The following is a 16,337-nucleotide window of genomic DNA, read 5'->3' as shown; positions in this document are numbered from 1 at the left end:
AGGTCTTCAGTGTGACAGGTTAGTACAGTGGTGAACCTATAGGCCTTCAGTGTGTGACAGGTTTGTGATTCTGAAAGGACAGCAACCGTAATACCAATATCATCTGCAGGAATATCACCTGCAGGCAGCAAGAGAGTCCAGCTCTCAGCTGGTTTTGGCATGGAGTAGCTCATAGAAGAATGACATCGGTAGCCGGTAGGGTTGGAAAGACATTTCAACTTAGTTAGCATTGACTAGTAAATATCCTAAGGCAACAATGGGTATGCAAAAAAGTTTAGTCCGAAGTGTTAGTTAGCAGGCTATTTGTGATGTACAATTGTTATCATGCACTGTTTGCATCAGGGGTGTATGCATGAATGGGCCTGGGTGGACACAGACCGACCCACTGGGGAGCCAGGCCCAGACAGGCCCACCCAATCAGATTGATGTGGTTTAAGAATTGTTGTGGACTTAGATCATCAAATGTGTGTTTTTTTTCTATTCAAAAAAGTGTGTTTTCGAGAGTGAAAAGGTGAAAAATATTTAGGAAAGCGTATGAAAAAACCATAGAGAAACATAGGATTTTTCACACAGGGTGTGTTTACTTCGCTGGGCAGGCCATTTGGGAACTTTCTGACAAAATTAGACTACACCACCTTCTTCAGTCACCACTACAACACTGCATAGGACCGATGGAAAGACAGCAGTCACACACAGCATGATGTTAAAGGATAAGCAGTTCATAAACTCAGTCATAATAAGCCAGTAGGTCCCAGTCAGAATACAAAATCACAACCATTAAGGATTTCCCAATCAAAATGTACAACTATTACTTCCCATTACAAACAAATTCACGTTTAGCACACAAAATAACCGGTGATCTGAAGTTTAAAGTGGAACTGACAGCGTTTTAACTACTTTGCAGATATGAAACAAACAGACAATCGTAATATCAGTCGAAAATATCAAATTCCCAACTTCATAAGAGGTTTTAAAAATAGGTTATATTTGGCTCAATGTTCCATGGTGTACAATAGGCATTGTTGGCAGAATAGATGGATGCAGTTCAATGCATGATTAACATAATTCACCAATACTTCTTTGTCATCCAAAAAATATTGCTATCAGGTTGTAAATTACAGCTGGCCTGGTACATTGTTTGCTGCCTCCATTCGGGATGCACTGTTTCAGTTTAAATGACTCAATATTCTGTGATTTAAAAAAATATATATGTAACTAAGGCTGGGAATGTCAATACAATCAAACTAGCAAAGGATATGAGCACAAGTCAATTATAACATAGCTAACAATCTAGCATATGTATTTATGTTGCAAGATAAAAAACAAGTGCCTACTGTTGGCTCGATAGCTTGCGAGCTAGGTGCTAGGAGGAGTGGGTGAGTGAGTGACTTTTTCCCCACATGTAGGTTTTTTGGTGGCTGTACACAGCTAGAGATGCAGGTGTCATTTGGTTAGCTAGCAAGAACTTGAACGATTGTTATTCTGTTAGCATATCTCTTGCATTCGCAAATTCACTCTGGCTATCAACTCCGATGTCAGAGCACTCATCTGTGTGCCAAAGCGCAGAACTGATTCATTTACAAACACGCAACACCTGCTGAATGTGACCAGTGTCAGTAAACGTATGCAAAAAAAGAAATAGTTAGTCAAGAATGCTCTAGATAACATGTAAACAGCCTAACCAGCTCTGCTATGGTGGGTAAAATTGTCAGAGTGAGGTGTTCTCTCATTTGTGTCTGGAAGTAACTAACTAGCAAGCTAGCCAATTTTAGCCAGTTAGTTTGGGTGCTTACAGAAGGACGAGGAGGCTACAATTTCCCCATCGTTTATCAGTGCAATTTTGAGGGCCAACTAGCTGCAAAAGTTTGAGAGGGTTTATCTAATGTTCCTTCATTAGATTTGAGCTCATCATGCTCTGGGTTAGCATTAGTTGATGATCTTGTTGATGTGCACAACTGATGTAAAGAGAGACTAACTTTTCATGGTTGTTTGTTCAAGAGGACTCCCGTGGTGTTTACAGATTTCCAGAAATCCTTTCAGGGTCTTTGGGCGAATACATTCTAATTATCTAAAGTCACGCTGTTGCAACTGCCTGTAAAAACACAGTCCAGTTCAAAGTGAATGATGGCAGGCCCATGTGGTAAATGGTTTGTATAAAAGCCTACTGTAGCTCTGATTGGCTATAGACCACCGGTCCTGGACAAGAGAGGCGTTTTTATTCAGTGTTATTTACTGCAGTGTCTATTAATTGTCCAAACGCGTGGCCGCCTTCCATCTCTATATTGCTATAGAATTTTCACAGATGCCTTAGACAACATAATTCCCAAACATTCTAAGAATGTATGAAAACGTGAAAATTACCATATCTAAGTGTCAGAAAATGTTTAAAAGTGTGATATTCTTCCTGGGAGTGTATATTAACAGATTTTAATAAAAATGTCATGATGCTAAAATGCTGTCAGTTCCACTTTAAATGTAACAATGTTTCAACACACAAGCTATTTTCAAAGAGATGACTAACATCAAAGTGCGCTGCAATAAACCCAGTTCCACTCACCAGATGATGAACATTTGAAACTTAACTTCTTGTTTAAAGTTATTCTTGAAAAAGGAGAAGTTAACAAATTAGCAACAACATCCTCTTTGATAACACCAGCTGCAGCCGCTACAAACTAGCCAACAAGAAAAACTAGCTAGCCTAGACCGTAAGAAAACTACTGCTCGCTATTGCGCGGTGAGTGACCTGTTGGCCTTAAAAAAAGCCAGAAGTTTCCACCGATTAAGTCTAAATGGGATTGGTTGATTACACTGTTACTCCAAAATGTTGCCTTAATACAGTTGAATGGCAGATGCCTTTATCTACAGTAGCTTCTGATGGCCTAGCCAAAGGCTGACTTATTATAATAATTATTTCAGAAATCCTAAACTCTTCTCTGAAGGCATATAAGGCCCATTGTTCCCCACTGTGTTTGGGTTAGTAATCATTTGTAGTTCGGCTATATTTTCCCTCGGCATGCATTTTTTTCACTATTCTGAATGTATAAAGAATCTATATGTTGTTCTGAAATATGAACGCAGAAATACTAAATATTTTTTACTCTTATTAGGGTGGTGATTTGACAGAATTACAATCATGGTCTTGAATTGGACTCGCATTCTTTTGGTCTCGGTCATGACTCTGTCTCTGACGCCTTCTTGTCCCCCTCCCAGTCACGTCTTGACTCGGTCTCGCCCCCCTCGGCCTTAGTCTTGAATCGGTCTCACTTTAGGTGGTCTCGAACACAACACTGCCATGTACTATTGAACGTTTCAAAATTTTCAACAAGCAGATATTGACTTAATTGATCTCTTACAAATGCCAAATTGGGCAAAGTGAGAACTTGAAATATAAGGGCCAAGAGCTTTGTACTAAGGATTTCACTCCAGCCTGGTCTCATCAACTAAATGTAACATAGTAAACATAAATCTGGGACACACAAATTAGTATGATCTGTTACTTTTGGAATGGTTACATAAGACAGATGATTACTAAAGGCAGGAATGAAAGTAGGGTGCTTGGTCGGGATGGATGTATGGGTGTATGACGAAGTCTAGTAACCCAATGGTTGCGATTTCAAATCTCATCAAGGACAACTTTAGCATTTACCTAATTAGCAACTTTTCAACTACTTGCTACTTTGCAACTACACTGAACAAGAATATAAAACGCAACATGCAACAATTTCAAAGATATTACTGAATTACAGTTCATACAAGGAAATCAGTCAATTTAAATAAATAAATTAGGCCTTGATCTATGGATTTCACATGACTGGAAATACAGGTAGTGGGGAGAACAAGTATTTGATACACTGCCGATTTTGCAGGTTTTCCCTACTTACAAAGCATGTAGAGGTCTGTAATTTTTATCATAGGTACACTTCAACTGTGAGAGACGGAATCTAAAACAAAAATCCAGAAAATCACATTGTATATTTTTTAAGTAATTCATTTGCATTCTGGATTTTTGTTTTCGATTCCGTCTCTCACAGCTGAAGTGTACCTATGATAAATTACAGACCTCTACATACTTTGTAAGTAGGAAAACCTGCAAAATCGGCAGTGTATCAAATACTTGTTCTCCCCACTGTATGCATCTGTTGGTCACAGATAGCTTAAAAAAAGGTAGGGCCATGGATCAGAAAACCAGTCAGTATTGGATATTGGCGGGAACTGGAACACACTGTCCTACACGTTGATCCAGGGCATCCCAAAAAAGCTCAATGAGTGACATGTCTGGTGAGAATGCAGGCCATGGAAGAACTGGGACATTTTCAGCTTCCAGGAACTGCATACAGATCCTTGCGACATGGGGCAGTGCATTATCATGCTGAAACATGAGGTGCTGGCAGCGGATGAATGGCACAACAATGGGCTTCAGGATTTCATCATGGTATCTCTGTGTGTTCAAATTACCATCAATAAAATGCTATTTTGTTTGTTGTCCGTAGCTTATGCCTGCTCATACCATAACCCCACCATGGTGCACTCTGTTCACAATGTTGACATCAGCAAACCACTCGTCCACACGACGCCATACACTCTGTCTGCCATCTGCCCAGTACTGTTGAAACCGGGATTCATCCGTAAAGAGAACACAGTTTCATCCGCTGTCATCAGCCGCCCGGGTGGTTGGTCTCAGACGATCCTGCATGTGAAGAAGTCGAATGTAAAGGTCCTGGGCTGGCGTGGTTAAACATGGTCTGCATTTCTGAGGCCGGTTGGACATACTGCCAAATTCTCTAAACAACGTTGGAGGCGGCTTATGGTAGAGAAATCAACATAAAATTCTCTGAAACAGCTCAAGTGGTCATTCCTGCAGTCAGCATGCCAATTGCACACTCCCTCAAAACTTGAGACATCTTTGGCATTGTGTTGTGTGACAAAGCTACACATTTTAGAATGAGCTTTTGTTGTCCTCAGCACAAGGTGCACATGTTTAATGACCATGTTGCTTAATCAGTTTTTTGATATGACACACCTGCCAGGTGGAAGGATTGTCTTGGCAAAGGAGAAATGCTCACTAACAGCGAGGTAAACAAATGTTGGTTCAAAATGTGAAAGCTTTTTATGCGCATGAAACATTTTCAGGAATCTATCATTTCATCTAGCTAACATTAGCCACCTAGCTAGAATTCGTAACATATGTTTTGCAAATTCTAAACTTAAAGTACATTTTTGCAAATTAGTTGCATATACTACGTTTGTGTTCCTAGCTCCAACAGGGCAGTACTATCTAACAATACACAACAATACACACAAATATAAAAAGTAAAATAATTGAATTAAGAAATATTGAAATATTAGGACGATCAATGTTGGAGTCCAGAGTATAAATAAATATGTATACGGTGCCTTCGGAAAGTATTCAGACCCCTTAACCTTTTAAACATTTTGTTATGTTACAGCATTATTCTCAAATTGATTTAAAAAAAAAGCCAATCTACACACAATACACCATAATGACAAAGCAACATAAAAAAAAAATGTTTTTTGTTAATTCATAAAAAAATAATAAACGGAAATATTACATTTACATAAGTATTCAGACCCTTTACTCAGTACTTTGTCGAAGCACCTTTGGCAGCGATTACAGCATTGACTCTTCTTGGGTATGACACTACAAGCTTGGCATACCTGTATTTGGGAAGTTTCTCCCATTATCCTCTGCAGATCCTGTCAAGCTCTGTCAGGTTGGATGGGGAGCATTGCGGCACAGCTATTTTCAGGTCTCAGAGATGTTTGATCGGGGTTCAAGTCCAGGCTCTGGCTCGGCCTCCAAAGGACATTCGGAGACTTGTCCTGAAGCCACTCCTGCGGTAGATGGTAACTCATTAAACAACTTCTTCCCTGGTGCCTCAAATTCCTAATGAGTTAATTGTTACATGATTAATTTAAATCGGTAACAATTAAACATAGTTGATTTGATAAATAACAGTCATCACATTAATGATATTCACGTCATGACACATTTAGAATTCTTGTGCTTCTCAATGAATTCACTACAGCTTCGCAGCATCTGTGGAACTGAGGCAGACAAGATTATAATATTCTATAGAACTGACAGGGAGGAAAAACTGTAGGCTGATATTTAACAAATTCAAGTACAACATATTCTAACAGACTGAGGGAACATGGGACTTACTCTCTTGACAGCTTGTAGCCAGGTGGTCCAACAGGTGACAGCCAAACACCTTCTCATTGTTCCCTCCTTTTCTCCAGAGTCTCCGCATCTCTTCTTTTCTCCTGCCTCAACCTCTCACACATCCAGCCATGTTGTCAACTCTCTATGTGTGTCTGTGATATTTAGTTTCTGTATGAATTGGTCAATGGTAACGTGACCATGAGGATTTCATAAACATTTACAAAGTGCCGTTAATATTCTACACTGTGTTGTTTTCTTCATTGCATTTTGTGCTTTATTGTTTCTCTCAGTGACATGCATATCTTTACTTTGCTATACTAAGCGATGTTGTAACCCATTCTGCTGTGTCATGTTTGTGGCACTCTGAAAAGTAAAATCGTCTGAATATGGGTACACCAACAAAACACTTAAAATCAAACTATGCACCGTGCACAATCTACAACATACATCACTCTCTTCACTTTCCCCAATGTCTTTGGTGGAGGACAGAGGAGCCTCTTAAAGAAGTTACAGGTCTGTGAGAGACAGAAATCTTGCTTGTTTGTAGGTGACCAAATACTTATTTTCCACCATAATTTGCAAATAAATTCATTAAAAATTCTACAATGTGAATTTCTGGATTTTTTTCCCTCATTTTGTCTGTCATAGTTAAAGTGTACCTATGATGAAAATTACAGGCCTCTCATTGTTTTAAGTGGGAGAACTTGCACAATTGGTGGCTGATTAAATACTTTTTTGCCCCACTGTAGTACCTCAATCAGCCCGACTAACCGGTGCCTGCATGTAGCCTCGCTACTGTAAATAGCCTTGCTACTGTTATTTTTCACTGTCTTTTTACTGTTGTTTTTATTTTTTTACTTAACTATTGTACTTAATCACTGTAAGATCTACTACACCTGTTGTGTTCGGTGCACATGACAAATAAACGTTGATTTGATTTTAGATTCAGATTATCCGTTTTATACAGTACCGGTGTAGAGTCAGGTTAGACAACGTACACAGTAAAAAAGTGTTGTTTCTAGATGTCAAATGTAAAACTGTATGAGCATGTATAGCCTGTTGTACTGAAACAAATATTTCATTGCCAAGTTTTGAGGTGACATAACTTAACATTTTAAGGCAGCAGAGTAACGTGAAAATAGAACTTGGGAAATCATGTTGAGTTATTAACCCGATATGACACTGTCCCTTATGGCATGAAGTGACATCCCTGAGAGACAAACACGAACTAAACAACACATACTTAATGGCTCCTATAAATGGTTGATCTAAAAGCGCAAGATCAAGTCTTTCATTAAATTAAGTTTATTGAATAAAGCATGTTTTTTTATGATTTTGTGGTACAAAACACAATGCTACCAGTTGTAAATAGGTTGTCTTACAGTCAGAAAATACACTATCACTATTTATTTATTTTTAATCTGTGTGTTTTTGGATCAATCAATTCATTTTCTGACTGATTACAATTTTCATTCGGTGTCCTGAGGTTTCTTGTGATCTATTTTAACGTAATAAATGCAATCATTTAGGAATTTATTATGGAACATTTATACAATTGAAATATCAACGGTCAGAATGACCATCATGGCCATTCTAGTAGTTCTGGAATTCCAGCGTTCTGTGGGTGTTAAAATGAAAGTGAAGAGCCGTCAACAGTCAAACATGAAAACCATTTCACAAATCAATTAGGAGGAAAAGCATGTCTCAAAACACCTGCTGTACCCCATTTTCACAGAAGGTGTTAGACAAGCTATGCCATGTTTTATTTGCTCCATCTCGTCTGAGACAACATTAAACTTGCGTGTGGATCCCCAGCGTATGGGGGTACCCCATGTTGAGACACCGGACTCTCTCCTATGTGAGTTCTCTGATGTGACTTCATACTGGAGCGCTGGGTGAAGCATTTCCCACACTGTGAGCACTCGTAGGGCTTCTCCCCGCTGTGGACCACAGCATGTCTGATCAGGTTGCACTGCTTGGTGAAACTCCTGCCACACTGTTCGCAGGTGTACGGTTTCTCTCCGGTGTGACTTCGGAGGTGTTCTTTGAGTTGGCTGAAACGCTGGAAGCTCTTCCCACAGAAGGTGCAGCTGAAACGCCTCTCAGTGGTGCCGCCCGACCTCCACTGAGTCCTCATTCTCTTCACCATGTTAAAACTACTGCGACTCAGGCTGTATCCAGAGAAGGTGGAGGTGGTGGCCATGTTTGACCCTGTCATGCACTCACTCATTCTCACTGTTGCTTCTGAAGCCCTGTGTTGATGCTGCCTTGGCTGTAGAGCTAAACTATTTCCATCATTATTTGAGTTCAGCATCTCACTGCTCTGTCCTTCTGGCATCTGTTGTCTAGTCTCATCAGCCAATGTCCTGACATGTCTTTTCATGTGTGCCTCTGCACTGAACATGTTAGCATGTGGTTTCCCTCTAGAAGAGTGAACCGATGGCCCTACACCATCTGTCATAGTAGGCAGGGATGGCAGCCCACTGTGAGGTGGAAATATTGAGATATTCTGAGAGTACTCTTCTGTGGAATGAAAGGAGAAATCTGGGTGTCCTTCAGGGTCAGTTTCTCGGCCTGGATCCACAGATGTCCACCGCTGCCCATCAGTCTCATCCATGACAAACTGGTCAGGTCCTGCCAGGGCCGTGGTCTGATCCAGATCCTCCTCTTTCTCATCCTTCACCATCACTAGCTCTTGCGAGTCCTCATCCTCGGCTGGCCGGTGCTGCTCTGTGCTGAACACCTTTGATTTCTCTACAGACGTACACCGTGGTGGGCATGGTTCCTTTGGACCATCAGAATTGGGGTAATGTTCCACTGACTCTTCAGGAGATATGTTGGGTTGTGTGATGAAGTCCTCATCAAAGTGCCGTTGCTCAAAGGATGGTGGTTGCCCAGGCTTGGAACCAGACTCTACAAGATTTGGGATAAACATGAAAGAAACATTCAAAAAGACACTTAACCCTTTACACTTGTGGGATTTGGGTCTGTATGAATAGGGCTTAATGTAAATGTTTTTTTACAAAGACATATGAAATGCATAAGCATGGTAGCACTTGAAAGGGAGCAGTTTAGAGATTATGGGGAAATGATTAGACTAACGTTGAGGATACAACAGTTCACCTGACACAAGACTGAATCCAAACAATTACACTCTTGATTTTATGTGCATTTTACATTTACTGTACTTTTTGCCGCATTTGTTGATATCAAAAATCTGAAAATACTCTGGATACATTCAGTACCACGATAAGAATATTCCTGGAAATGTGGGGTAGGTGCAACATAAGACAGAAACATGACAAGGGTTTGACTGAGAGGATTAAGTGGTGTCTCCAAGTGGCTACACACTTCTCTCCAAAGTGTACACAGGTCCTAAGTCATCACAATACACTTTCATGACTCAAAGAAGTCTTCAACTATAAGGTGCTTTGCGGAACTAGCTGTTTTGTTTATAACACAGCCCTGCATCCCCGCCTTCACACAATTAATGTTGTTGTTTACGTAATCCAAAACCTGACCATTTTAAATTAAAATCTGGGTCAGCTGGGCATCATTTGAAAGTTTGTTATATTGCCAACATGATCAGCTAAGTTATAAAATACAATCTTACAGTGTTAGGCTTTCACACGGGAATTCAGAGAAACATACCGTAATTTTGGCGCGCATAGAAAGGAGTAATGAGTGCATTCAGGTGCGTGTTCTGTGCCAAATTCTCTTCACAATAGACCCCCAAAAAATAGGCTAATTCTGTTCAGAACAACCCCATGGTATGACGCCATGTCATCTTGTAACTGTACATCAAACATGGTGATCATAAATGATGACACTGTTTATGACATGGGTTTTATGATACGGAAATGTGAAGTGCACATTTGAACTCACGGGTGTTTGGCTTGCTCGTATCAATGCCGTATGTATTATAATCCTCAACGTCTCCTCTTTCAAAATACATTGAGTCCTCTTAATTTACAGCATTTCACTCACTCAGACAACAACAAATGTGCAAAAGTTTGACAATTAGCGGGAGGGATAGGGGCAACAACTTGTCGCGTGCGGTGCTCATGTTCAGAGCGGCTGTCAGTCAAAACACACACAGCACTGTGAAGCGGCACAGAGCCTGGGATCTGACGTCATTTACAGCATGTTACTGTACAGCCACTACGTTCCAATTTAGGCACTTATCAGTGCCCAAATCTGCCATTTTCAACCCGTATAGAGGTACGAGAGTAAAGGGCTACCAGTAGCAAACCATGACAGCTTTGGAACGGACTGTGTGTGTATGTGCACTCCATATGGCAGAACATAAAACGCCCAACACCAATGTAGCAACTTGCAACATGTGTAACACCACACCCACACAGTCTTCCATAGACAGACAGAGCAGTACCCCTTATGGTCGCACCCACCCTCTCCAGTGATCCTGAGCTCTTCCTGAAGGTCAGTCTTCCACACATCCTCTGCCATCTCCTCATCTTTGATCAGTATGGGTTCAGTCTCTGCTCTCTGCTCCACATCTGTAGGCTGTAACAGGGGACTGAGGTTATCCCTCTGGACACACCATATCTAACCCTTCTCATACCCATGAATCACACAAAAGCTGTAAATTCTCCTGACATTCCAATAACAGAATTGATCCAAGAGGTCAGGTCTCTGTAATTGTAAAAGGTGATGTATCACACCTGGGGTTGAGAGTCCTCTTCAACAGCCATCTCTCCGTCTCTCCACTGTGAGCAAATCCTCTGCTTGTTCAAAACAATCTTGACTGGATATAAAGATCTCTCTGCTGCCATGGGGTAATAAAATAAAATTGTATTCAGTTAAATATTAGGGCTATTCACACATTTGGGTTTTGGATAGGCAATCAAATAATCTAGCTCCACCTTGTTACAGCGGTGATATCTGAATGCTTTGATACAGCCGTTACACATTAGCTAATATAAGCACAGCAGCCACATTTTGAACTAAGCTGTTCTTGGCGCCACTTCGTTCTCAATTCGGGAGAATAGTCTATCTTAAAGATGTCCCTGTCCAATTGCAGATGGTTCTCCAAAAAAATATATATATATATTAAATACACATTTTACACTGAATTTCAGCTTCCAGACACATGTAGAAGAAGATGACAGAGAGTTACATACCTTGATACAATATGTATTAACCCTAGATGATTGACAGGGGGCTCTGTTGAAGCCACCACAGAGCCATTTTGGTACTCCTCCTCTAGTGTAAAAACATATATTTTGGAAGCTATAGAACAGGCCTATTGCACTGTTTATATCTCAATATTAAATCATTTCTGGGTAACAATTAAGTACCTTACTGTAATTGTTTTCTAATTTAAAAAAAATCTTAGCTAAGAGCAATTTATCAAGCAAGAACTTTGCTAGGACTGTCAGAATAGTCTGAGAAGGGAGGAGAAAACTGAAAACTAGCTGATTTTGGCAGAGAGGTTTGGAATTTTCTTATTGGTCAAACTAATTTACTGCCTGGTGATGTCACCAGTCAAGCCAAAACTCCATCCCACCAAAACAGGCTGAAATTTCAGGCGGTCTTTTCGACACCTTAATGCAGGGATCATCAACTAGATTCAGCTGCGGGACAATTTGTTATTGAGCAGATGGTCGGTGGGAGCCAGATAAAAAAAAAAAAAATGTTTTTTAATGTTGACCGCAAGAAGCCTAAACAGATATAATATTTGACTAAAACATAATAATTTCAAACCTTGATTACATTTTGGAACATTGTCCCGCACAGGGTGCCTTCTTTCGGATGGGACGTTAAAACAGGTGTCCTGACTCTCTGTGGTTATTCAAAATCCTATGGCACTATATATATATATTATTAAATATATATATATACACACACACACACACACACAATACATACATACATATAATATATATATGTGTGTGTGTGTGTGTGTGTGTGTGTGTGTGTGTGTGTGTGTGTGTATGTATATAATATATCCCAAATATATCCCATTTAGCAGACGCTTTTGTCCAAAGCGACTTACAAGTCGGCTGGGGCCACTACTTTTACATATGGGTGGCCCCAGTGGGAATCGAACCCACGACGCTTGGCGTTGCAAGCGCCATGCTCTACCGACTGAGCCACACAGGACCCTATATATATATATATATATGTGTATATATACGTGTGTGTGTGTGTGTGTGTGTGTGTGTGTGTGTGTGTGTGTGTGTGTGTGTGTGTGTGTGTGTGTGTGTGTGTGTGTGTGTGTGTGTGTGTGTGTGTGTGTGTGTGTGTGTGTGTGTGTGTGTGTGTGTGTGTATATATATATACATACATGCACACCCACATACATATATATAGATGTGTATTTGTGTGTATATATAACATATATATATACACATGTATGTATATATACATACATACATATACACACACACATATATATATATACAAATATATATATATACAAATATATATACAAATATATATACATGTATATTTGTATACAAATATATATAAATATACAAATATATATATACAAATATATATACATGTATATTTGTATATATATATGTGTGTGTATATATAGATGTGTGTGTATATATAGATGTGTGTGTATATATGTGTGTATATAATGTATTTGTATATATTGTATTAATGTATTTGGCTAAGGTGTATGTAAACTTCCGACTTAGTACTAATGTTACATGTCATTGTGTACTTGAAATGTATAGAAATACTGTCGAATTCCATTCATTCCTATGGAGAACAACTCGGTTTCCACTATATTCTATATAAGGGGTTACCAAACTTTTTCACTTAAGCTCCCCTTCAAGCATTGGGGAACATCCCATACCCCCGCCTGCGTGCCATGTCTATTTCTATGGGCACAAGGAATGATCACGACACAAACTGTTCACACCCCTCTTGCAGGCAGAAAGAAATCTTTGATGGTTTAAAGCTGATTTCCTGCAATTCTATACATTTTGCCATGGGATGGAGATTTTTTATTTTATTTTTTTTGATCTGAATATTTCTGACAAGTTATAAATAGCTCTCTAAGGTCTGCAATGACTGACATGACAAGAGGGACACTGCTGATGCAATACCCAGTTTCAAAATTGCACCTTGTGCATGCTACTATTACAACTTTCAAGAGTAGGTTGAAAGCCGGGTATAGAATAATGATTTGTATAAACCCTGGATTACTGACAAAGGGCGCTGTATTGAAGCCCCCATCAGTCATTTTGGCACTTTGCACAGCCATCTTGGCATTCCTCCTCATTTGTAAAAAAAATATAAATTTTGGAAGCTATAGAAATGCATTTACCAATTTGTAAGTCGCTCTGGATAAGAGCGTCTGCTAAATGACTTAAATGTAAATGTAAATTAATGTCTACATTCGTTTTTGGCACGTTTATTCTATTACAGATACCTTCATGCACACTTTTAAATTATATTGTGAGCTAAACATACAAATAAAATAAAACATTTGAAATAAAATCCTTAAAGTTTTGGGGGGGAGAGTACTAATGTCACTGCCCCACCACAGGAAAAAAAGACATTCCATTCATTCATATGGAGGACTGCTCCTACTAGGGAGTGCCAATATAACCGACCGGTGGCTTCAAAGCCTCTCAATGTCCAATAAATAACATCAGCAATCCAGGGTTTATATAAATCATCATCACTGGAAACTAGTGATGACCGGACTGTCACTCGTTAACACAGTCACAAAGTCATAATTATGGCTAAACCCCGGCCATTTCTACAATTTATTATGTTACGGTCAGATGTTAACCCTCGCCACACTGCTATCATTATGCCTAATCTTAAATTATGACCAGAATGCTACATTTTGAAGCCAATTTTGACTTTGTGGATGTGTTATCTGTGGAAACCTGGGGAATGTCAATATTACGGCCGGTGGCTTCAAAGCCTTTCATTGGCCACTACATAGCATCCGCAATTCAGGATTTAAACACATCTGAGAATATTCAGAAAGATATATTAAATCCACGTTTTGTATCGAGCGAGAAATACCTTTTGCATGTGTGTTTTGGTCGCATTGAAACAGTGCAAAACAGAGAACTACACACACAAATGAATTTCTCACTCGATACAAAACTTGCATTTAATATTTTTCTGAATATTCTGTTTTTTTGGAGAACCACCTGCAACTGGATACGGACATTTATATGATACCATTTTCTCCCCGAATCGAGAACAGAGAAACTATCGCCAAAAACAGGTTAGTTGAAAAAATTGCCTACTATGATTTACACTAGCTAATGTGTAACGGATGTAACTTAACGTTATAGAATCATTCACATATCACCGTAGTAAAAGTATATACAAACATCTACTACCTTTTCTCCTGACTCGTCCTCGCGTCTTCTTCAGCTCCCCCTCCATCATTTGACACTTCCTTTTCAGTACATCAATATCTCGCTGGCTTTGGGTAATTTCCAAACGTATAACTGCACAGCTATCATCAACTCGTTTGTTTATTTCTGCTACAGCTGCTTTCGCCAATACCTCCATAATAGATACTAACTGCGACTGAAAATTGCAGCTGGCCATCTTGTCCAGTCCAAATTACAGAATTTGTATTCTCTGTGTGAAGTATATAATCGAGTATTTCAATGCTAATGTTCAATAAAAAATCCGTAGATGTTAATAAACTGCAACAATTTTTCAAGTGGGAGATGCGTGCGCAAATGCACACGTGACGTAAGTAAATATTACCGTAAATAAGAGTGCAACAGCCCTTCAAAATTAGTACATTTAGGGTATAGGGTATCATATACCCTATTATTTAGGGTATCATATATATTGAATAAAGAATGCAGGTCGTAAAACGTATTCTCTATTTAGTGAAAATATATGGCTACGTGTAGGGGAGAGTGCAGAGCAATGCAGAGCAATGCAGAGCAATGCAGGTTGGAGTGGTTATTAACGCATAAAAAGCCTACATTTAGGGCTCCCCAGTGGCGCAGCGGTCTAAGGCACTGCATCTCACTGCAAAAAAAAATCTAATTTGCCTTCCCTAGTATGCCATGGCCCCAAATACTGACCTGCCGCAATCATGTGGTGACATTGAGCTAGAAATGGTGGAGTCTAGTGGGGGCAAAGGTGGCTGAATAACTGCAGTGACTGTGGAGGGAGGTAGCTGCACTGCAGTACAATGACACTCACATACTCATCCACATTTTGATACATCTTGTGAATCATCTGTAAACAAGTTGTTATATGAATGATTTATTAACTGCACTGTTATTATGTGTCCTGTTGGTGGTGTGTGGAGATTCCAAGGTGAATATGTGGTTCATGGGTTAACTATTGATTAAATTAGTGTTTAATGAGGGTTTCAGTTGTTTATCTTCAACTAGTCTGACCTGAGGCCAGATAAGAATAGTTTTTTGCCAGTGCCAGGATGGGGCCTTGTTGCACCCTAAAATGTCCCAGCAGCACCATGCTTACCTCTCCCTCCTGTTTCCTCCACACCCTTAGCCGTTGATCCCTGCCCCGAGATACCAGTAGCTTGGGCTCCTCTGCAGCCAGCCAAATCAGGTAGAGGATGGACACCCGCAGATCCTCGCTAGCCCACGTCCTCTAACCTGCACAATAGGGTTGGGGTGGTTTCATTAGGTCTTAATCACTGATGTTGTGTTCAGTGATGTATTTAATTAATTTAGTTCATTGGCTTACAGAGTTGTTGGCAAACTTGTAAAACCATATACCTGATTTAAGACTCAAGGGTTTCAACCCATCACCATGGTAACCCACTGCTGCATAACCCCCAGTGACAGCCACACAGAGAAGTGGGCTCCGAGGTTGACATCTTCTTTCCCTTCTGAACAATGGACTCCTGTCAAAGCAAACAACTACAATAACAAAGTGATTTTTGAACATCCAAGTGACAGAAATGGACATTGACGAACTTCTGAAAGATGAGTGTAACGGCATATCTTGGGATCTCCAAACACATTCACTGAACGGCTCAGACTACTTGACCATAATTGGACCTGTGGAGGAGGGAGAAGTAAAAAGTGTACATTTCAAAATATATGTGTGTGTGTGTGTGTGTAAAGCATCTCTCATCGTGTGGTCCGAGCCAGCACTCAGGAGTTCGGTCCCTTCCAGCATGAAAGTGAGCACCTCTGTAGATCTGCTGTAA

The 16,337-nt window shown here is 39.9% G+C and overlaps 1 protein-coding gene and 1 non-coding gene across 2 annotated transcripts; both read right to left on the bottom strand.

Moving 5' to 3' along the window:
* Positions 1–7,065: 7,065 nt before the first annotated feature.
* On the bottom strand, positions 7,066–14,858 carry LOC135559015 (zinc finger protein 782-like). The gene is made up of 4 exons (XM_064993320.1): positions 14,527–14,858; positions 10,867–10,970; positions 10,594–10,708; positions 7,066–9,097 (listed from the first exon to the last, which is right to left on the bottom strand). The coding sequence occupies exons 1-4, from the start codon at positions 14,738–14,740 to the stop codon at positions 7,947–7,949; spliced, it is 1,584 nt and encodes a 527-aa protein (XP_064849392.1). The 5' UTR covers positions 14,741–14,858; the 3' UTR covers positions 7,066–7,946.
* trnaa-ugc (transfer RNA alanine (anticodon UGC)) lies at positions 12,234–12,309 on the bottom strand. Its single transcript has one exon. It is a non-coding gene; the product is annotated as a tRNA-Ala (tRNA).
* Positions 14,859–16,337: the final 1,479 nt, after the last annotated feature.

The sequence above is a fragment of the Oncorhynchus masou genome, chromosome 17, assembly GCF_036934945.1.
Source record: "Oncorhynchus masou masou isolate Uvic2021 chromosome 17, UVic_Omas_1.1, whole genome shotgun sequence".
NCBI lineage: Eukaryota > Metazoa > Chordata > Actinopteri > Salmoniformes > Salmonidae > Oncorhynchus > Oncorhynchus masou.
Note: the sequence above shows the minus strand (reverse complement) of the source record. Positions and strands in the feature narration are given on the sequence as shown.

Coding starts and splice junctions, on each gene's coding strand:
- LOC135559015 (XM_064993320.1), bottom strand. CDS start 14,740: ATGGCCAGCTGCAATTTTCAGTCGCAGTTAGTATCTATTATGGAGGTA. Junction 10,709..10,866: donor AAGAGGACTCTCAACCCCAG/GTGTGATACATC, acceptor CCCCTGTTACAG/CCTACAGATGTGGAGCAGAG. Junction 9,098..10,593: donor GCTCAGGATCACTGGAGAGG/GTGGGTGCGACC, acceptor CAAATCTTGTAG/AGTCTGGTTCCAAGCCTGGG.